The 24,592-nt window shown below is 34.6% G+C and overlaps 1 protein-coding gene across 3 annotated transcripts in view; it reads right to left on the reverse strand.

Annotated features, from left to right (window-relative positions):
• Nucleotides 1-24,592, reverse strand: part of Dyrk2 (Dual-specificity tyrosine phosphorylation-regulated kinase 2) — a 391,634-nt gene that overhangs the window by 312,555 nt on the left and 54,487 nt on the right. The window contains exon 1 of one of the 3 annotated variants that reach the window (XM_074130626.1): nucleotides 6,525-6,916. The exons of the other annotated variants lie outside the window; for them this stretch is intronic. Coding sequence (XP_073986727.1) covers nucleotides 6,525-6,527 — 3 coding nt within the window. The 5' untranslated portion in view covers nucleotides 6,528-6,916. Of the gene's footprint in view, nucleotides 1-6,524; nucleotides 6,917-24,592 lie in introns of those variants that run through there. 3 annotated transcript variants of the gene reach the window in all.

Genomic DNA, 24,592 nt, shown 5'->3' on the forward strand with positions numbered 1-24,592 from the left:
ACATAAATCTTCATGTACCTCCTCTTAAAACTGTGTTGCAGTTGATTAGCTATATGAAACTACAACATTAAATCTGAGTAGTACGTCTACATTCGTAATCAAACGAAACGGGGCATGACAGAACATTTTTGACCTGTATACACGTCAAACCAAATCTCTATTACGGTGCGTTCGACGTGTATACTCGTTGTGAAAAATATAGAATTGCCATTAACTATAAAAACTCGAAATTTTAATTAAAATACAATAAGAATATTATTTGGTGGGGATGTTTCCTTTATCTTACCAATATCACTGCCTAGTATTTTATACGGAGGGGGTGGGGGATTCAGCCAAATGATAAGTGGTTGGTATCGTACATGTTTGGTCTCCGCATTAGAGATTGGGAATTACGGACACAAATAGAAGCTCTCAACCCTTGTGCAATGCCGTTTTTACCTCTTAGATAGAGATTCTCAGACCTCAGTACGAGCATGATTTCATTTTGCACAGAATTCAAAAAGCTCTTTTCTTCATTGTAAAAGCTCTTGCGTCCCTAGTTAACTGGGAGCAATGCATACGTGAAGCGGTGCCAAGATTTTGAAAGAGCCCCAGAATGCTCAGCCCCAGAAATTGCAGAAAAAGTCACTTGTAGTGACTATTACGACTATTGTAAACTTTTGGTTATTTTGCCCTGCGTTCGTTCGACGTGTGTACACGTCAATGTCTGATTTTAATTCCGCACACTGTGGGTTTTTTTTTTTTAAATTAAATTCAGCGCTTTATTTGGTTTTAAAAAACTTGGTAGAGTAATTTTAGGTATTAGCTGAGACACTCCATAATCCATATCCAGAGTTGCAAAGACCCGGATTTATTATGAAACTGTTTTAGATATATTATTATTTAAATCTGGAAGTAACCATGAAACATGAGTGCTCATCAAACCAGATGAGTTAGGAGATAAAGAAAGATCCTTTAAAGAATTTTGAGGTGTCCAGGATGCAAGATAGATTTGACTTTTTAGCCCAACCAAGAGAACTAGTCGAAAGTGAATGCTTCATAATGCCTGACAGATTCAGGCCGGGAATCTTGAGCACAGAATGGATATTCTCTAAGTTAGCATAATATGGGTATCCTGGGATTTAAAAAAAAAAAATCCCCAAGGAAAGCCTAGAATAAGATGAAAAGGAGATGTCGAAGAAGAGTTTGTCACCAGAGGAAGACGGAAAGATAAAGCGAAAGCGGAAATGAGCATGTAGGTCGTACATGGGAGTAAGTAGTCTAGAACATTCTTCAACATGATGAAAGGCATTTCTTCCAATAGTTGGATGTCCTTTCGCTGGCCAACTGACCATTTTAGGGAATTCAGACGGCAAAAAGATCAATACTTGAATACTGGAGCAAGTTCTACAGAGACTCGTTCTGAATTTTACTGAACGCCTGCACCGCTAATAACACTTAATAAAAAACATCTGCAAGAATATTCAAAATTTATGACTGATCAATGTTAAAATGACAATGTTTTTATCTCATTTTCAAAATAAATAAATAAAATAAAGTGTGCAGGTCATGAGAAGAAGTTTGAACACCTGTGCCCACACAAGACCCACACAATTCCGTTATCTAAACGCTGGATAAACAAAACCAAAAAAAAAACTTCAGCGCCTTAAAAAACTGTCTGAAACACACTCAAGACCAATATCTAATTGCAGCTAATATATAGTGTTAAAAGGAAATAATTAAGTTTAAATTTAAAATCCCTAAACATGCTATAGTTAAAAAGGGACAGAAGATCCTGACGCTACAAAATAACTGTACTCCTTCTCTATAAAGGGCTGGCCGAGACAAAACTTAGATCAAGAAATCCAGATGAACACACGTTACTTACACCTTATTACACTTCTTAAGATAAGAAATCGCACATTAAGGCGCCACGATAGTCGAGCGGTTAAGAGACTAGACCCGCAATGCTAAGATGTATTGTTGGTTTAGTGGGTTCGAATTCCCCTGGTCTAGGACTTGGATTTTATTTAATGGTTAATATGAGAAATTAGTAGTAAAGTATGTTAGGCGGTTATAGGCTAGACCCGCAATGCTAAAATGTATTGTTGGTTTAGTGGGTTCGATTCCCCTGGTCTAGGCCTTGGATTGTATTTAATGGTTAATAAATTTATAGTAAAGTATGTTAGGAGGTTATAGGCTAGACCCGCAATGCTAAGATGTATTGTTGGTTTAGTGGGTTCGATTCCCCTGGTCTAGGCCTTGGATTGTATTTAATGGTTAATAAATTTACAGCAAATTATGTTAGGCGGTTATAGGCTAGACCCGCAATGCTAAGATGTATTGTTGGTTTAGTGGGTTCGAATCCCCCTGGTCTAGGCCTTGGATTTTATTTAATGGTTAATATGAGAAATTAGTAGTAATGTATGTTAGGCGGTTATAGGCTAGACCCGCAATGCTAAGATGTATTGTTGGTTTAGTGGGTTCGATTCCCCTGGTCTAGGCCTTGGATTGTATTTAATGGTTAATAAATTTACAGCAAATTATGTTAGGCGGTTATAGGCTAGACCCGCAATGCTAAGATGTATTGTTGGTTTAGTGGGTTCGAATCCCCCTGGTCTAGGCCTTGGATTTTATTTAATGGTTAATATGAGAAATTAATTAGTAATGTATGTTAGGCAGTCATAGGCTAGACCCGCAAAGCTAAGATGTATTGTTGGTTTAGTGGGTTCGATTCCCCTGGTCTAGGCCTTGGATTGTATTTAATGGTTAATAAATTTACAGCAAATTATGTTAGGCGGTTATAGGCTAGACCCGCAATGCTAAGATGTATTGTTGGTTTAGTGGGTTCGAATCCCCCTGGTCTAGGCCTTGGATTTTATTTAATGGTTAATATGAGAAATTAGTAGTAAAGTATGTTAGGCGGTTATAGGCTAGACCCGCAATGCTAAGATGTATTGTTGGTTTAGTGGGTTCGATTCCCCTGGTCTAGGCCTTGGATTGTATTTAATGGTTAATACAAGAAATTTACAGTAAAGTATGTTTGCTAGTCACCTCCGTCCACGGCCTCTAATCGGGAATTGGGTGTAAAGCCCACCTGGAACAATCTGATCTAAACACACACGATTTCCTTTTATTTCATTTCTCAAAAGTTCTAACTCTTAAATTTTCTTTAAAACACTTTGAGTTATAACTTTTTGAGTTATAATTAATTATTATCACTATACAAGGAATCTCCCCTTTTTTTAAAAAAAAAAAAAAAAAAAAAAAAAAAAAAATACCTTAGATCCGCCGTTTGCTGAGGAAATGTTTCAAATAATAGTTCTACAAACGTGCCATTTTTTGGGTGAAAATCCTAAATAAATGGAAAATTGACGTAGCAAAATGGTACTTCCGGAAAATAGATTTTGGACCAAAACCTTATTATAGCACCATTCTAAGAGGCACCTATTCAAAAAAAGTGAACTTTAACTTACCGAAAGTTTCATTTTTTTTAAGTTACATGCATACATACACACACACAAAGTTTTTTTTTTTTTTTATTCAGGGACGGAATTTGCTATTAAAAATAGAAAATCTGCACAATTATAATATCTTCTTTAATTAGAATAATTAGACAGAAAAATAGGCAATACTTAATTTTTTACTTTAAGTCGTACATTTTTTTAAACTCTGCACTTTAGGGGAAAAACTAACACTGTTCTATCCCAATTTTCTTTCAAAATAAAAGTTTTTTTTTAAACATTATTGTTGATTGCAATATTATTTACAGTATTACAGTTAATTACAGTATTAATATTAATTAAAAAAGTGAAAAAGCAAAAAAGTTATAGAACCGAAGAAAAATGAAACACAAACAGAATAAATAAATAATTAACAATAATATCGCTAAATCAGCAAAAGTTAACTATAACGAACTTTTAGAGCTAATTGAGAACGATAACACTATTAAAGGAAGAAATGAAAAGAAACTTGTATATATATATATAATTTGATTTTCTCTTTTTAAATAGTTATCACATACTTGAAGCTAATTATGGCTAAAAGAAACTGTAAAAGAAAAGAAAAAATTAAAGAAGGTCTTTATCATTTCTAAATAAGAAAGTGGAATTGTTAACATAATGAGAAAAGTTACCCGAACTGGTTTTACTATAGAGAAACACCTAATTAGATATAATCTATATCCCATATCTGGGATCCATAGATAATAAATAACTCGTTATTAGTGTTCATTATTTATTTTTACTTCGTGAACAACTTGTAGTATAATGGAGTACATAGATTAATTGTATTAAAAATCTTATCTTCTAAAATTAATGATATATATGTGTATGTTCTTACAATTTCTTATATCTTTAATTTGGGGGGGGGGGGGCAATCGTAATCTAATAAGTTGTTGACATTTTGTTTTAATTAGAAAGGACGATTAGATAAAATATTGGTAACTATGTCTATTTTTATTCAGGCAGGCTTTATCTCTAACTACCAAATTAGGTTGTCGTGGACGGAGGTGATTACCAAACTGTACATTACTACAAAATTCTCATAATAACCGCATTAAATAAAAATCCAAGGCCTAGACCCCGGGAATCGAACCCACTAAACCAATAATACATCTTAGCATTGCGGGTCTAGCCTATAACCGCCTAGCAAACTGTACATTACTACAAAATTCTCATAATAACCGCATTAAATAAAATCCAAGGTCTAGACAGGGGGAATTGAACCCACTAAACCAACAATACATCTTAGCATTGCGGGTCTAGCCTATAACCGCTCGGCTATCGTGGCGCCTTACAATGGGATTGAATTAAAAAAAAGCTCCATAAATAATATTTAGCGCTAGAAATTCAATAGGCTTATATTTTCTTTCGAAAAACAGCCCAGATTGGTGTACAGTTCCGGAAGGAAACTATTATTATGACGTACCAAAAAAAACTACACATACACAGATGACTAAACTTCACACACATGTATGCAATTGTGTGAATACAGACACACACACATACTTCTCTCCATATGGTACACTTTGGATTTCTTCATGCCTCTAACTTCTCTTTTTTTGTGTGTGCGTTCCCACGCCTTTGTGTTGCTTTATAAAGGGCAAACATTGCTACTCTCCTCCATTGTGGTCAACGTTTCTACAATTTTTACTCTTTCTTTAGTGTGGAAGATGTTCAATTTTTTAAAAAAATTATTATTATTTTTTTTTTTTAATTTAAGTCAACATCTAAGGTTATTGGTAGCCGGGAGCTTTTTTTAATGCATCATCGGTCCCCAGACAGTGAACTATAAGAAGCTCAAAAAATATCACTGTATTTTAAATAGTTTTTATAAAAATTGTTTCCGTTTGTATCTACGTCTACAGCTGTGGACTAGCCTTTCTAATACTGAAGATAAGGATTTAAATATACTTAGACTCCCTTATCAATTGCATTAAACATAATTGTTTGATAACATGAAAATAAAGATTTATAATAGTTCATTTACTTAGGATATTATTCAAAAGAAGATGATGATGATGAGTCTCAATTATTGATTCCTTTCATGCGTGTGTGCGCTACAGACAACGGAAAGAGAGAGCGAGAGAGATAAACTGTCAGAGAGGGAGAGAGGGCGAAAAAAGAGAATAAAGTACAAAGTGAATCCTCACGCTACGATATATTCCCCCCCCCCTATGAGTCCCTAATTTCAGAAGGGTGCATCTATTCCCACGTAGTATCTAGCCCTATTGTAGAACAGTATCCTTGAAAGTTTGGTTAACAAAAGTAAAATAGAAAAATTTAAAGAAAAAAAAAAAATGGGATGTAAAATATTCAAACTTAAACATATTTCTCATAATTCCGAATAATAGATTTTTTTTTTGTTAACTTGAGGTTTTTACCAAAAAAAAACTAGGACACGCGAAAACGCGCACAAAAAGCTCGGGTATAAAACAAGTTTAAAATCTATATAATTACTTCACTTTTACTGTTTGGAATGAACTAGGGAACACCTTTCGCTCAAGAATCCTTTTAAAATAAAAAATGATAGGCCTAAATGCGGGGAGGGGAGGTGAAATAAGCAGAAAAAAGAGGAACTATCCCTTTTGAATAAAAAAAAAAAAAATTAGGGACTGTTTTGACCAATAACAGGTTAACCAAAAATTCAGGTACTGCCGAGACTGAATATTTAATACGCATTGGCTTCCTGCGATTTAAATATTCACTAAGCAATCAAAAAAAAAATTGAATTTTTGAAAAAAAAGAATATGACTTGGCACATAATGCTTTCCCAAATCAGCCAGAAAATAATAATAAATAATAAATTATATAAGAAAATAAGAAGATAAATTTGTTTTTTTAAAATGCGCATGTCTGTTTTAAGTAGGAGAATGAAAAGGTAAAGTGTAGAGTAAAAGGTAACCCTAGAGAGTAGGTGAATGGATGCTGCATCTTCGTGCATTAAAGTCACCTACATTATCCTTGGGCAGAGAGTAATATTAAATTCAAAATAATAATGCACCGCTTCTTTTATTAAATTATTAATAAAACTCATAGACTCACCATAAAAATAAGTATACTCCTCTTGCTTTAAAGAAAAATTGTAAATTTTTTTTTTTTTTGTTTTTAAATTAAAACAAAACCAAAAACTATAGCACAAATTATTGTGCTTTAACACACCAGAAAATGTTTTATTTTATTGTTTCAATTAAACATGACCACTTGCACTAACACCGTAAAAAAAAAAAAAAATGTCTTGATAGGCATTTAAAAAAAAATGAAAAACAATTTAAAATATTCAGCATCTACTGGAAGAAGATGAAATTCATGATATTAAAGAAATGAATGTACAAGAAAAATATAACCACTAATAATCAAAGGAAAAAAAAAAAGAAAAAAACAAAACGAATAACCCAACACAACACCCTGCTGCATTCAAAGACACCAACCAACTCAGACTGAACTGCAAGTCAAAGGCCTCGTGGATTTCTTGCCCAGAGTGCCGCTACGCCAGCTGGTCACTAACGAATATTAACGGACTTTCTCGAAGAAGGACGATTACTCTTCGGTTCGTTTTTTTTTTTTTTTTTTTTTTTGTGTCCCACGAGTTGTATCTATTTTATCGCTTTTCATTTCTCTTTACTTTTAGTTGTTGTTTTTTTAAATAAATAAATTTAAAAAAAAAATAATAATAATCGCTAATTTATCGCTAAAAATTATCGCTAATATCTAAGAATAGTAAGAAAAAATTCGCTAAAAAACTTTTAATATCAATTCAGTGAAATGGCATTTCCGGTTGGCCAGTTTTTCTCGATTTAATCTGATTAGCCCGTAAAGCACACTTAGATGGTACTTTAGAGGTATATCCAACCACTCCCGCTCCGCTGCTCAATAGTGCCCTAAAGGGAATTTTCAAATACAAGCTGTAGTTAAACGTTAAGGACCCGCCTGATAGGCGATTTTACTGTACTAATACTAAGTTCTATTTCTAGTGGGCTGACTTTGAGTCACGTAGTTTTCCTCTATGGTAGTAATTATGTGCTCTTAGTCACGTGGTTTAATGATCCTAACATTTTCTTAAATATTTCAGAGATCAGAATTTTTTTTTTTTTTTTTTCTAGTGCAATTTGTAACCTTTGACTTCCTTATTTTAAGACAATGTACTTTAAAAATTGACTACTGGTCCCATCTAAAAGAGTTTTCAATGAATTAAAACAACTTGATAAACTAACACTGTTGTGTTCACGTTGTGAACACGTTTTTCTTGCAAAAACAAACGTAATTTCTCATAAGAAGATAAAAGGAATCCTGGAAAATGGATATACCGTTAGAAAGCCCACATTAGACAAGGAAACTTTTATAAAAATGTGCCAGCACCTAAGTCGGATAATGATCACATAAGGGCCTATAATGAGTTTTTTCTTAAAAATTTCGATTACTTTTATTTTTCCAGCATTCGGAGGAAGATTGAGGCTGTTTGGAGAATAACTTATGCTTTGAAATGGTGTCAATTTTTAGAAAATCTATCTATCTTTCTAACCGTATCGTCAGAATCGAATTCGGACTAAAACTTTCTGAGTAATAACATTTTTATTGGGAAAAAGTAAGGATAAAAAAAAAAAAATTAAAGTGACGTCACTCAAGAACAGTGGAAAATATGAAGTTGGCCAATACGTCATTGAACTCCACTTTAGATGTACTACACACAGTAGGCCTATGGACAATACTTACTGGTTCACCCTGTATATCTTATTTTTCTCACCTATGCAGAGCTCCTGTTTTTCAGAGTGGCGTGTAACTAGGGGGAGATGAAAGTTGCGTAGGTAACTGCCCCCCAAAAAGCTCTTCTGGCTAGGATCCCTGATTGTCGGCCATACCACTGAGACAGTGGTTCTAAACACCTTTTTGGTTACTTCCTTCTGATCGCTCTAAGATGTTTACCATCTATTTGTCTCTTACGGAAACCATATTCCGTTTTAAGTACGTTCTTGTCTACTCTGCAAAGTTTTTCAATGTGAGCAATTCTCCACGATCAAATCTCGTTTTTCACGTCCAACTTGTTTTAAGAGCTCACCTGGGGTAGAATGGTTGAGAAATTAGTTGCAAACTAAGTGTGGGTCATCTGACTAAGCTGTTTTTTTTGCAGATGATCAAGTTGTTGAAAGTCCATCTAAAGGAAGTTGGAAATAGATAATGATAATGGGGGATGATTTCAGAGAAATAAACAGACACTAAGAGACGATACCGATGATAATTTCTCTGCTTTACTTTAAAGAAAGTAAAAGGCGCGTTATTCCAGTAAGAAATGAACATGCATGTAGGTTACACTAGTTACTAAGAGTGGCTGAGATCAAACAGGTTATAATAGCAAGGAATGCATTAAGGCGTAGAAAGTCAAGAAGGAAGAAAAAGAAAGAAAAAAGACTGTGCACTGTAGTATTGTTACCGTAGAGGATGAAGAAGAAGAAGAAGAAGAAGAAGATATAATATAGAGGAACAGAGAAGAAGTAAATTTAGTGGCCACAGTTAGTGTGTATAGTTTAGATAGAGGAGGGTGAACACCAGCGGGGACCAAGAAGTGGCCATTGTCTGTGCGCCGAGGTACATTGTACCATGAACAATTGGAGCTTAAGACGTGCAGCCCAGGCTCTCCTCTCTCTCTCAGTTCATTATGCAGTTCCCCGGTGCTTTACCCTCTGTGACCAATCCTAACAGTACCACACCATCTCTGCACAGTATATAATATTTCTAACAATGTAAACCATTTATCTAAAACACAAAACACAAACTTAGTAAGGATTCCGTTTTGGATATTATAATCGCTTCCGTTTTTAAAGATCTAAGTCTGAAATTCGTTAACCGGAAACTTGAAGTTTTCCATATATTTTTGTATTATTTCCTTTTTTTAAATGGCCCACATTATTTTCTTTCAACTTTTTAAGTGTTCTCATCAAGCTTACAGCTTCAAATGATCTTTACTCTGCCGATTTGTCGCTTTGGAAATTTTAATTGTAAATAGGATGAAAAATTAATGCCAATTTCAGTCAAGATATTATTATTATGCCCAGCTTTCGACCTAGGAACTAGGTCCATCTTCAGGGCTAATTGGCAATATACTATTTTACATTATCAGAGGGTTGGTGTGCCTTCTGTCTTGTCTGCTCATGGACTCTTTAATTGTAAATATATTCATCATTTTACGGCAATTGCCAAGTACCCATTCAAAGATCTAATTCCCCTTATTAGGCGATTAATTCCCAGGTCTGTGATTTTGAGAAGTTCTTGGGGGAACAGAGAACTTAAAAGCACTGCTGCTCCCAAAGTACAACCCACTTTCCTCGATATTGCCGACAGCCTCACACATTCTGCTTCTTCCCAAGATATTTTCCAGTCCTTATAGCCTACAAGAAAAGACTTCTAGGAATCTTTTACTCCAAAAGATAGACTCCCTCTATCCTTCTCTTTCTCAATGGCACTAAGTAAGTAAAGTAATCGCCTATTTTTTCAGGCAGGGCTTAACGTCCAACTACCAATTAAGTGTCTTGGACGGAGGCGACTAGCAAACATACTTTACTATAAATTTCTTTTTATTAACCATTAAATAAAATCCAAGGCCTAGGACCGGGAATCGAACCCAGTACCACAATAAATATTAGCTTCGCAGGTCTCGCCTCTAACCGCTCGGCTACCGTGGCGCCCCAATGGCACTACAACCCAGTTAGTTGGGTCCTGGCCTCCGCGATCTTACTCCGCCAGTCGCTCCCTCTCTTTTCCCTGCTCTCTATCCTTCGACGTCCTGTTTCCATTGAGTTTAAATCAAAGATATCCTTGACTTTGTTACTGTTATTGGCACTCAACCTTCTATATAACGACCTGTTTCATCATGTTTATAACTTTGATTTCATTCTGCCTGTGATCTTCCAGTGTTCCTCGCAGGATTTATTCCACGTTATGTTGCTGACAATCAGTTAATCTTAACGATTCATGTTTTTTCTTTAAATTATAAGACGAAAAACTGTAAATAAAAGCCTAATATCCTGGCACTGTTTATGGTCTTGAAAGTTGATTGCACGCGACCAATGGTAACCTTAGGGCTGGTAACCTTAGGGAGTGAGAGAGAGAGAGAGAGAGATAGATAGGGAATGAGGTTTGTGTCATGACAGAATTAAAGATTGTATTAAATGTTAAATGTACTGACGACAACACGCAATCCAAACGCATTTAGTCACGACGAGGAGGAAATTCGTCGTTAGAATTTGTTTAAGCTTTTCTCCTTTTTTTTCCTTTTACTTTCAACTAATTTTCTTTGTCCCCTCCTTTTTTAAAATCCCGTTTATCAGGAAAGTTTGACAAGTGTAATCAGGCTCAGCTTGGTGACTGCCGGCTCTCTAGAGTCACCTGTTTTTATTAAAAGAGTTTCCGCGTCGTTTCTCTCTTATCGATCTACTATCTTTGTTTTCTGGTGTCGTTTTAATTAGCTTTGAATTGAACTTAGTTTAACTTTATTACTTCTTCTTCTTCTTCTTCTTCCATTGGTCCTACAACCTTAAGTGGGTCTCCACCTCTTTAGTAATCCATTAATATGCCTGTTAAGCCCATCTAAGAACCTGTACCAAACTTTGATGGTACCCACATGCTTAAAAAGGAGTCTTTTAAGGTCGGAATATCGGAACCATTGGGGCGGCTGTTGGTTTAGAGCAGGAGTCCCCAAACTTTTTGCACAGGGGTCTACTGCCTTTCGGTTGGATGTCCTGAGATGGCTAGGTCGGGTAACTCACGATGAGTTTGAATGGGATAACGTAGCTCAATCAGCGCTGGATACAGCTGGATATATCTAGTTGAAGGTGTTACCTTCGGCAATGAAATCCTCTTCCTGTTTTTTTTTGACAAAATCTCCTGCAAAATCACGCAAAAACGTGACCTTGCTGCGTTTTCACTGGTCAACACTGTTCTCACCTGTTGATGGCCTGTTTAATTAGTTGATTTTGAGTAAAATTGTTATTAGTTTGTTTGTAAAACAAAAATTTATGGAACATCCAATTTAGACTATTATTTTGATTGTTTTAGACAAAAGCTTTTTGATAAAAAAGTGATTAGCAGATTTTTATCAGTTAATTTACAAACATTAATCAACAACAACAAATGGCTAACAGTCTTTGTAACAAATGGTATTTTATTGGTGCAAAGTTAGTGGAGAAAATCTCCTATAACTCCAGTATGTCGCGCCCAGATTATAAATGAGAATAAATGATCCTACAGGACTTTTATTAATTCATTGCCTCCATTTTTAAAACAGTTCAGACTGGCGGCAGCACCACCGCCTCCAGCAGCACCTGGCGGCCTTATTGTTTTTCATTTACAGCATTTTATCCAATAATTCATCAAGTGGCTCCAGTTTTGTCCACCGTTTACAGAGAGACCCAGAAAAACTTCTGGCAGAATGTCAATTCTGAAACTCCGATCATATTTACAGTTATCAATAAATGTGAATACAATAATACTAGTTATGAAAGAAATCCAAAAAAATAAAAAAAAGAACTACAATTATAAAGTGTACCAAATTTATTTCACAATTTACTAATGCAGAACCGATAGGACATTGCTCTCTAAATGTAATAAAAAAAATTAATAAATTCACAGCTATTTAATATTCCGTGTTTATTTCCTTGTTATCTACCTTATAAGGAAGTATTGTAACGGGATATTGTATTGTAATATAATTATTTTTATGGTGTAATTAATTTATGGTTAATTTCAATTTACATCATAAATTCTTATAAAATAAAAAATAAATTCTGGTGGCTAAAATGTTATTTAAGACCGGGAATCGAATCCACTAACCAACAATACATCTTAGCATTGCGGGTCTAGCCTATAACCCCCCTAACTTACTTTACTATAAATTTCTCATATTAAACATTAAGTAAAATCCAAGACTTAGACCAGGGGAATCGAATCCACTAACCAACAATACATCTTAGCATTGCGGGTCTAGCCTATAACCGCCTAACATACTTTACTATAAAGTTCTCATATTAACCATTAAGTAAAATCCAAGACTTAGACCAGGGGAATCGAATCCACTAACCAACAATACATCTTAGCATTGCGGGTCTAGCCTATAACCGCCTAACATACTTTACTATAAAGTTCTCATATTAACCATTAAGTAAAATCCAAGACTTAGACCAGGGGAATCGAATCCACTAACCAACAATACATCTTAGCATTGCGGGTCTAGCCTATAACCGCCTAACATACTTTACTATAAAGTTCTCATATTAACCATTAAGTAAAATCCAAGACTTAGACCAGGGGAATCGAATCCACTAACCAACAATACATCTTAGCATTGCGGGTCTAGCCTATAACCGCCTAACATACTTTACTATAAAGTTCTCATATTAACCATTAAGTAAAATCCAATACTTAGACCAGGAAATCGAATCCACTAACCAACAATACATCTTAGCATTGCGGGTCTAGCCTATAACCGCCTAACTTACTTTACTATAAAGTTCTCATATTAGCCATTAAGTAAAATCCAATACTTAGACCAGGGAATCGAATCCACTAACCAACAATACATCTTAGCATTGCGGGTCTAGCCTATAACCGCCTAACTTACTTTACTATAAAGTTCTCATATTAACCATTAAATAAAATACAAGACATAGACCAGGGGAATCGAACCCACTAAACCAACAATACATCTTAGCATTGCGGGTCTAGTCTATAACCGCTCGGCTATCTCTTGGCGCCTACATTTTTTTTTTTTTGAAACACCCTAATGCTTATCGTATCCTGGGACCGGTAGCCTCATTTACAACTAGTGGTATAATAGATTAATCAGTCTGATGTAGAGATTTTGATTTCACTTGTATACCATATCGCACAACACATGCACTAAACTTTCAGTACCTAGTGACACTGGGTTTTTTTTGGTCTTAAGTTTGAGTTATCGAATTTTTTGAGGGTGGTGGGGGGGTTCAGAGGATCTTTGGATATGTAGCTATCAGGCTCCTACACCTATTGATAGATAATATTTTTTACGAATCGATGCCTATGTTATCGATATAAGAACAAAACTTCATCTTAACTTCAAATTAAGTGTAGTCGAAGCATCCCCACATCGTCAGCCAGTGAAACTAACCAAAGGAAGTAGACTATGAACCTGTACAACTTTTTATATAATTAAATTCACTCAAAGGAAATGCTTTAAATAATTTCCTGCTGGAATCCAGGTATAATTTACTCCAGTTTAATTTAAAAAAAAAAAATTTAAATCTTGCATATAATTTAATAATGTTACTATCATAAAACTCGTAGGAAATAATAAATAAAATGATCACGTTTATTAAGAATATTTGCAACTATTATTATTTAAGTTGAAGTGTGTTTTAAAAATAGACGCGAGAACAAAGAGCCGAGCGAGAAAACGATTGCTGCATATGCAGTTTGTTGACCTGCAGATGGTTTACGTGCACACTAGCACTATCTATCTGTGGACTAGTTACACTATTAAATGCTCCCCCTATATTACAATGTCGGACCATTAATGCAGATTCCCACGACCTGCATCAGAGAGTCATTGCCACTTTCACTCTGTTATACTATAGCATCTATTTACTAATAAATACTTTTTATAATATAACTAATAAAAAAAAAGAACTCGTTATTCTTGAAATCTTAATATTCTGAATTGAAAAGCAGTTTTAATCTTTCTTTTAGTTGTTTCTAGTAAATTACTACGCTTCTTATTTCCTTTATACTTTTCTAAATTAGAAATGTGCAACAGCAAAACAATAACTTCCTGCAACAAGCAATTATCGTGATAAAAGAAGCGTAAGACGATTCAACACCCACTCAGAGGTCGCTGGAGTCTCTCCAAAACGGAATATTTAATGAACACCATACGCCAATGAAATCCCTTAGTCAGCCAAATTAATAAGGCTTAAAACAGTTTTTTTAAGATCGAAAATGATGCTGGGTAAAAACTGTGATTAATATCCCCTGAAAGATTCATATTTTCAAAACAAGATTAAATGGAAAAAATTTATGGAGCTTGTAAAGCTTGAAAATGTGGTTTGAAGAAAAAAAAATCTACATCCGGAAACTGTACGAAAGATTCAATGGATTCTGTGTTGATCGCTAAGATTAGATTAGATTGTATTAGAAGGGCGGTTCCACCAAAAAGGGGAAGGAACGCAGCCAATCCAAAATGCCCATTGTTTCCCGCCCACCCCTCATCTACTAAGAGATACTGGGGTTTAAAAACAAATCCGGCTAAAAGTTGCCAGATGCTAATATAATAACCTGATAAAATAGTAACAGTACACTAGGGAGCATGGCGACTCGATCGCCACAGTGTACTGGAATAAACCTAGAAAGTTCTGGAGTAAAGATTACCAGATGCCACCATCTCCGGTAGGGAGACATTTAACCTCCCGAAGACGAGAAATCAAATTTTAGATTTAGGACACACCTCTACAAAGTGCCGCACAGTCTCATTGGACTCACCACAGCCAGAAAATTTGGCGACTGGTGTGTTGATCGCTTAATACAGATTTCTAGGCTATGAAGGGTCCGGACAAGTGCTTATAAAGAAAGATTTTAGGATTCCCAAAAGGTTTTATGAATTTTAAGTCAATAAGAACAAAGGGGGAGGAAAAGAAGGCAGTCCTTGAGATGGCTGTGGATCGTGTGAGAAAACTATCGATGAAGCTGGGAGTCACGAGATTGGTGGACAATGACAGAGGATAGAGATGGGAGATGAAAGCAGCGATGGAGTTGTTTGATGGAACTAATAAGAGTACAACTATTCTGTTTGTTTTTTTAATTTGAAGGCGCGTCAACATCCGAGTGCGCTGCCAGCCTCCGCAGAGTGTTCTCTCGTTAAACACAACATTGTCAATCCTTAGGTGGAAGAGAAAAATCTATGAGCCAGCCGCTGGATTCACTCTCCGCATTGGAATCCAATATTTGCTAACCAGAGGCGCCACGGTGGCCGAGCGGTTATAGGCTAGACCCGCAATGCTAAGTTGTATTGTTGGTTTAGTGGGTTCGTTTCTCCCGGTCTATGTCTTGCATTTTATTTAATGGTTAATATGAGAACTTTACAGTAAAGTATGTTTACTAGTCGCCTTCGTCCACGACACCTAATTTGGTAGTTAGACGTAAAGCTCGCCTGATAAAATAGGCATTACTTTACTTTACTTTTATTTCCAACCTCTAAACCATAACTATTCCGTAAAACATAATCAACAGCTCACTCAGTGAGCTTAATCTTATCTTAAAATAATGATTTGTATTTCTTCCTTTTTAATACACCTCCTAAGACAAGACTTCATCCGTAGTACAGCTGTGGTATCTCACTATCTGAAAGAAGACACTAAGACACTCTCACCTTCTTCTAAGTCCGGGAGGGGGAAAAAAATAAACAAAGAATAAACTAAAAAAGTGATAAATTATACCCTGATTCAGGATGTTCTGAATGGAAAAAAAAAGGTTATTGTATTCAAAAAGTGGGCTAATATTAAATAATCGATACCCTGACAAAACTAGGTAATTCTTATCCCATTGTATACGTCCATAGAAAGGTCTGGGAATAGATTTCGATAGCTACCGCCACAAATTGTTATCATATACTTCGTTCGATTCGATATTATTTATGTTTCTTTTTCTTCTCCCTGTGTAACTACTTCTACTTTTCCTTTTCAGATAATTGCTGAACGAAGGCTGTCTAGAAGTAAACAAGAAAAAATTCTCGGGCTGATTCAATAGTGAGAGAACCTTCTGTCCATTATTGTTCGAATAATCTCGATTCAACCAATCTGGAGCAAATATTCACATGAGTCTCATAAGTTTTAAGTCTAAAATTATCTTTTTAACTCAATCAGAGAGTGTAGTGCGGGACGTGAACATGAGTGAAGTCGAATTCTCTACTACAAAACTGGTACATAAAAAATGCAGACTATTGAATCACATTTTTAACAGCTCAATACGAACGTTTCCGGTGATAATTTGTTATCGAAAATTGGAATTTGGGGGGGGGGAATCGATCAACTTTACACTAAATGTAATTGTATAAATCGATTACTTTGTATAATTTTTCAAAGCGGAAATCAGCATTAACTATAAAAAATAATCTATCGCAATAACATTAGGAGACCTCAATTGTAAGTTCGCAGACTTTGCTCTGATAGGTAACCAACGATCTACTTACAAACTACAACCAATTATGAGAACAATCTTTTTATCATCAAGGTTCTTTTTTATAGAAGATATAATATTTAAAAAAAAATAATACTAAATATAAGAAAATAACAAAACATACGTAACTTCTGCACATGCGCAGAAGATTAGCGAAAAACATAAGAAAAATTGTAATTAGTTATAGCTTATTAAGAGAACTATAAAAGCGTAACATGTATTATATAAAATGGAACTTGCTGTGTATATAGTTAAAGTGAAAGAAAGAAATACATTCGCAAGCTGAACTTTTAGAAAGTTAATAAATTGAATTTTTTTTAATCGATATTTTATTGCTATCGTGCAGATTTTCGATTTTTAAATCGGAAGTATTTTGTTTCAAAGTTCTGTAAAAATGGACTTTCGCGAATTGATCTATTTGGTCTAAATGCCTAAATTTGATAATTCGATAATCTGTGTCATAAATGGAAACTTGTAATAAACTTAAGGAAATGAAAAATCATCAAAACAGGAAGTGGCACATTACGGAATCAATTTTTCTGGATTTTGGAGATTTTCTTGAAAATAGCTCTCGACTATTTACGTCATTGTTCAAATGTAAATCTATAACTTTTCTTTAAAACATTTACGAATCAAAATGCTTCCGTGAGACAGTTTTGAAGGAAGATTTGGGTTCGGTTTTCGTCTAAAATGTTACTAAATATGTATAATAAAAATAGCAATTCGATTTTAAGAAAATCGACTGAACGGAAGTAAGCACTTTTGGATAAATTAGCGATTTTTTTTTTTCTCACAGATTAGAGCTAAAGAGTGTTTTAAGCCAGATGTCTAGTTTTTTTGCTCTTATAATTAAATATTTTTAGAACAAAAAATAAAAAAGCTATGGTCGCAAAACAAAACATGTTCAGACATGTGTAGAACTGATCAGATACTTAACCTTGAGAATGCAACACGACTTAGTTCTATACCTATCATCCAATACTACATCAACCAGAGTTTAGAAGTAGTTTCTACTTTCTTTCTTTTTTTCATTTTGGAATTTATAAAATGGTTTATTTTAGCTTTCTATGAAGCTTATTTCGTGAAAAGTAGGCTTTCTTTTTTCTAAAAACATGATGGCTTCATTCATTTCTTAATGGCTTCTGAAGGTGTCTTTAGTTCCTAAAAATACCACATACGGTTTTAGTCTGAAATGAAATGTTTTCCAACAATATTTGAAGATTACTAAAATAAATGATTCAAATATACCTAGGCGCCACGATAGTCGAGCGGTTAGAGCTAGACCCGCAATACTAAGATGTATTGTTGGTTTAGTGGGTTCGATTCCCGGGGTCCTAGGCCTTGGATTTTTATTTAATGGTTAATATGAGAAGTTTGTAGTATAGTATGTTTGCTAGTCACCTCCGTCCACTACACCTAATTTGGTAATTGGACGTTAAGCCCCGCCTGAAAAAATAGGCAATTACTTTACTCTAAATATATCCACATTGTAATTTCTAAATAAAATAAAACATTAGTTATTTATGTTCACCATGATTGTGCAGTAAAATGTCCCTTGATGTGGGCCAAAATATGTTTAACCAGAACCATGTCTTAGAATGATACCGGAAACAATCCAGAACTCCAGAAAATGTCGCCATTTTTGTTTTTACTTCTGATACCAATCTTGATAAATTCTGGTTGGGTATTGATGCACAAAAAGAGCCGCACAGTAGAGAATTCCTTTAATTCTCTTAATATTGCTGCCAGTTTTGTCCTCAACCAATCACAAATCGAAATTTGAAAAAAATTAAGCATATATATTTATTGTTAACTGAGGTCCTTGTTTACCAATACAATACTTACGGATTACTTAGCCCTGATCAGGCGAGGAATAGCTTTTAGTAATAACCAAAAAAAGCTCATGTCTAAATCCCACAGCTATCTGTCGGAATAACGGAGAATGAATCGAGTGCAGTTAACGATAACGGCGATATCTAAATGATAACCTTTATACCATGGTGGAGGGAAGGAAGGGGAAGGGTATTAAGACACGCAATGTTTTTACAATCAACAAACAGACCCTAGGGTTTTGTAGGGTTTGGGTAACTGTTGTTTCAGTAATGGGGTAAATATTGATCAAGAAGGGTGTATGCCCTTGGCATTGAAATTATCTAGTTGTTCTGAAGATGAACTTTGTGAAGATATAGAAAACTAATGAATAAAATGTTCCATTTGTTTTTTGTTTTTTTAATTTAAATTACTTCTTTTGGGTCTATCTCAGGATTACTGCTTCTAGAGAGAATTGCCGTTAATTAATCCTGCAAAAGGTATATACAGCTGTAAGGGAATCTAGTCTTAGATGGACGTCGAATCCACTGTGCCCAGGCGATGGTTTCAGAATGACTTCACTTTCTTTGCCAGGGATCAGTTTAACTTTGGCGTTCCCAAATCATCTACAAGTTGATGTTAGTAAAGGTTAGAGCTTTAAAAGTAGCCTGACCAGCAGATAAGGGGGAACATTCTTCTGATTCGATATTTCATGTTAGAGGTTAGACGAGAGGTCGCCAAAGTGATCTATACAGACCCCCAGGGGGTCTATTTAACAAAAGTATGGGTCAATCTGAGCTAAGGGGGTCGAAGGTAAAACAATTTCGAACCCAATATATCGAACCTTGCAAAGAAATACCAGGCACACCCATCTCATTAATTAAGAAGCAATACTGTAGTTACTTTACTTATTTATAATTACTTATTATTTAATAAATATTAAGATATTTAAATTTAAAACATTTTAGATATTTTTCATAGAACTATTGTTACAAAATGTGAAATTACTTCAATAGATGATTAAAATAATAAACTAAATGTACAAACACAGTAGCTAATAGATAGTTTTATTTTAATTAACTGAAAATTACTTTCATGATGGAGGTCCGATGGAGATTTCGAAAAATTATATAGGGGGGTCCATGATCAAAAAAAGTTTGGCGCCCTCTGGGTTAGACATTCCTAAAGAGTGAATTTCCACCAGAAAGATGTTTGGGAAGTGATCTCCAAAGAGAGCCAGATATTCAAACCATACATTCTCGCAAAATGCCCTTTCAGTAAATATTATTCTAATAGACTTGATCGCTATACTTCCTCCTTACAAAAGTAAGAATAATTTGTGGAAATATTTTAAAGCTTTTCAATATTAATGAAAACAAACAAAGAAAAACAAAACTTCCACAAGCTTTCCATTACGCTATGAAATGGAAAACAATTATTTTCTTAGTCTAAATGGGGAAAAAAGTAATAATGCGGACATCGCGTGTCTCTTTCACAGTTAATGTTGATCCTTACCAAATTTTCCAGGCTTCCTAATTTTTAAAGTTAAATCATTGCATGACTAAAACCGAGGCAACAAAAGCCGCATAACGCTACAATGCTTACCTAAGCAAGAACATTCTAATAAAAACCCGTTTTGTCTTTAATTAACAATGAAATTATGTAGCCTATATTAATAAATTAAGAATGAATAATTTTTGTTTGTTTTTTGTTTAATTATTAATAAAACAAAAAAAAATAAGCAACAAAAATTTCACAGCCATCACAATAAACAAATAAATATGATCATTTGAATTATATGAATAAATTTTTGAAGTATATTCCACGCCTATGTAGCCTCCTTCGTGCTTCTATGCCCACGTTCATTATTCATTCAAATCACCGGAAATGAAATTCCATGATTGAACGTAATCTGGTCGAAACACCACGGCCATATCCGATTGACCTCCTCTGAAATTTATGTAAATTAAAGGACAAATGCTGTTAGATTTTCTGTTAATATTTTGCAAAACTTCAGATATGATGAAAAGAAGTGCTGGAAGTATAGAATATATGAAAGGAAGCGACAGGATTTTCGACGCTCCAGGAATGGATTTTTTTATTTTTTATTCAGGAAGGTTCGTTGCCTATAAATTGACGTTCATCGCGACTCTTGCGTTAAATAAAAATTAGGCAAAGGTTCCAGGCGTTGGAATGAGGTTCCTGAAAATGAAAGAAGCTATAAAGAACAAGGAGAATTAAGGACATCTCCCGGGTTTACGTTTGGGGAGTGGAATTTTGAATAGAGGGCATGGTATTCTTCTCTAAAGTACTTTTACAGTGTAAAGTACAACTCTCTGTGTTTTATATTACGTAACGAGGGGGTTAAATCTCTTGATAAATTCCACCTAAATCGAGGAAAGTTTCTAAATTATCACCAAAAGCACCGCATTACTGGATAGTAACTAAAGTAACGCCTATTTATTCTGGCGTTATCTAATTAACTATTAATTAACTATCTAATTAGGAGTCATACACAAAGGGGACTAGCTTCCAATACTTTACTATAAATTTCTCATAATAACCACATTAAATAAAATCCAAGGCCTAGACTAGGGGAATCGAACCCACTAAACCAACAATACATCTTAGCATTGCGGGTCTCGCCTTTAACCGCTCGGCTATCGTGGCGCCCACATTAATGAATAGATTTTTCATTAAAGTGAGACTTCTTTTAGAAAAATACCTTCTAAATTTTCTCTAAACCATGTATTTAGATTAGATGTTTTTATTTGGATAATTTTTTGCTGGGAAAATTCAGGCCAGTTTGAGATGTATCAAAAAATTTTCCTAAAAATAACTCGAGAATTTCGAGTTAGAGAAAGTCATATTCAAACTTGATTTTTCACAAAACAAAATTGAGCAAAAAAATCATCTTATATGGTTTTCCAAGACTGTGAATCACGTAGGAGGCAGGTGAATAGTGTAGGTGTATGTGCAATCATATGCAAAATAAACTCATTAAAAAATAACGTGTCATTTTTCCCACTTTTACCCAACATATGATCTAGTCAAACATATGATTTCTGTTTTTTGTCGTTGACCTTTGATCTTTCATTGATTTCTTTTTTTTCTTCTTCTTTTTTTTTAAATGAAAGATAGAAAGTATACTTATCTCTGCAACTTTCTTAAAAATTACCCTGTCTTTCTAGTGTGTAATATTAAGGCTAAATCAGACTTGTGTTTACTTACTGAGATTGTGAACAAATAATGTACTTCCAATTCTGGGGAAAGTGAACAACTTGATTGCGCCTCAAGCGACGTCAAGAAGGGTTTACAGGGAAGTTAATGAGGGTGCTAGGGGGATGAGAAGGAAGGAGTAGAGATTTTTAAAACTAGATTTAACCACTATCTGGATTTTTTGTTGTTTTTTTTTGAGTGTTGGAGTCATTGTAGGGATCTTTAACAATATGGCTTATGACTTTACAAAACATAATACTATATGACGTTACAGATAAAAACAAATAACTTACTTGGATGACGTATAAAACGAGTGTCGTCACAATATTACTCTAGTAATACGGCTTCAATTTTTACTAAATAAAACCCACAGATTGAGAAACTACACTATTACATAAAAGTTTACAAACTATAGAAACTAGAAAATGAAAAGGTCATACATAAAACGCATGCTTTACTATCCACTATGTCATTAAAAAATACATTTAATAAATTTAAAATTAAAATTACAGCCAAATTATGATAATTACGTTTTTTTTATAGTGTCATAATTTTTATTTTATTTTTAACTATAAAAACCTAATTTACTATAAAACCTATCTGTTAGATCACATTTAATAGGAAACTTAATGTAAAATTTTGAAGTGTAGGTTGTTTCGTCTCTTTCTGTTTCCTCTATTCGCTCCCAGATTGCACTGTACTATGGCATTTATATTCAGCTAGAGGTATCATTTACGTACACAGTTCTAAGTTCTAATGATATTAAATATATTGTTTTTATTCTTTTTTTTGACGTGAATACGTCTTTAAATTTGCTATCATATGGAGGCAATCCAAAAAACCTAATGATAACAAAATCGGGGGATACAGTTTGGCATTATAGTTGCGAATCTATCGTCTACATCCAAAATTAAATTAGACCACTGGATAGCTAAAGGATCAAAGAATTCATGACGATAAGCGAGGACTGTGACGCATCGCGCGCGGTCGAGGGGGAAGCGCCGAAATTTTGAGATCATTTTGCTGCATATCGAGATTTGCAATTAGTATAACTTTTGACTCGGAAAAGCTGCGATGTTTGTTTATGTTTTAATCGTCAGCTGTCGTCACAATCTATCGATTGATTGCATATAAAACATTAGTGTAAAATAGTAACAATGAATATAATAAGGTATAATATATTATCAAAAATATATAATGTCTTCCTATACGCGTCGAACAGCCAAAACCAAATACAGAGATCGTATACGGTTGGAAAGGGCTTCTCAAGAACAATCGAATGGTAATAATAAAACACCATATGACCGAGTCAAGCTGTGCCGGGAACGTAAAATTCGTATCACAGACCTATAATTTTTTTTTTAAATTTCTCGTATACTTAGTGTAATCGACAAATTTACGACTAAGAATAGAAAGGGAAACCGTTCGAGTTTTATTTATTTTTAATGGTAAGATTTAGGATAAACCTCGAGAGTGTTCTCGAATTGACATCGAATCTCCTCCATGAAGATAATTTATGGGTCTGACATCTTTTCATACAATCAGGTCTACTTTAAACGGTGGGAGGGGGCGCGGAGCAGCTTAATTTCCTCAAAGACAAGACAATATCCTCCCAGACAGTATCATTATCTAATTCATTCGATTGTTTAACTGAAACAAAAAGTGAAACAGACTCTATATATTCCATTTAGGTTCAGTCGTCTGGTCCGGTTATTATGTAATATTCAAAGACTATTATTAAATTGATTGAATGGCTTTTAAAAATATTGTTAGCATTGTTTTGGTCGTTAAATTCATGGATGTGTCAGCTGGTTGCTGAAGGAAAAGGCTAATATTTCATACAAAATAGTCCTGACAATACAAGGAACAAACTATAGCACGGGCCCAGGGATCCTGCTGTCGCCCTAGTATTTAGTTCAACAGTAGCGATTAATCAAACTATAGACCACATCTGGAAAGCCTCTACCAGAGTACAGTCAAGTTTTGGTTGCTCTCCAGTTGCCCTATATCTCGTTTTGGTCCTGCTCTATTTACTAAAAACTATTCTATCCTAAAAATAGTCCGAGTAACCCTTCCCGTTTCTCTGTTTAAACCCGCATTTATTTATAACCAGCAACGAACTTTAAAAAAAAAAAAAAAAACCGGTGTCAACTAAAATATGGTGAACTTAATGGTGTTGGCTTGTTCACTGGAGCCATATTTAACGGGTAGAATGAAAACAAAAATTCCACGCTACTGGAAACGTTGGTTTTATATTTTAGAGAACATGAAACCATTAAAATTGTTTGGAACATATTGTCATGGATATTTTAAGTGAAGTTACTAATTTTAAATTCTCTTCATCACCCGGATGTGGAAGTAAAGCGATCGTGGCCATTCATAAGAAATTTAATTGCCCAAATTGTGGCGAACTTTGTTAATGGGGAAAGAAATTCCTACAAAAGGATTCTAGTTGAGGCGAAATATTGTACAAATGTATTGGATCAATTAGAGAGAGCAGTATCGTCTTGGCGAGTTGTTGTACGAATGGGATGTTGAGGACTTTATAAAGACTGAAGTTACTGACGTAGTAAGGAGCTTCAACTATCTGTCTCAACTATCTGTCGTAAGTAGTTTTGATTGGAATTGCGAGAGGATTAGAGTAAGTAGAGAGAGCAGTATGGAACTAGCGATATTTCGTCTTGGCGAGTTGTTGTACGAATAGGATGTTGAGGACGTTATAAAGACTGAAGTTACTGACGCAGTAAGGAGCTTCAACTATCTGTCGTAAGTAGTTTTGATTGGAATTGCGAGAGGATTAGAGTAAGTAGAGAGAGCAGTATGGAACTAGCGATATTTCGTCTTGACGAGTCAGTCTATGAAGGGAATGTTGAGGTCGTGGTGAAGAGTAA

Source organism: Rhodnius prolixus, unplaced genomic scaffold (genome assembly GCF_049639745.1).
Source record: "Rhodnius prolixus isolate KJV_2025 unplaced genomic scaffold, Rpr scaffold_4, whole genome shotgun sequence".
In the NCBI taxonomy this organism is placed as follows: Eukaryota; Metazoa; Arthropoda; class Insecta; order Hemiptera; family Reduviidae; genus Rhodnius; species Rhodnius prolixus.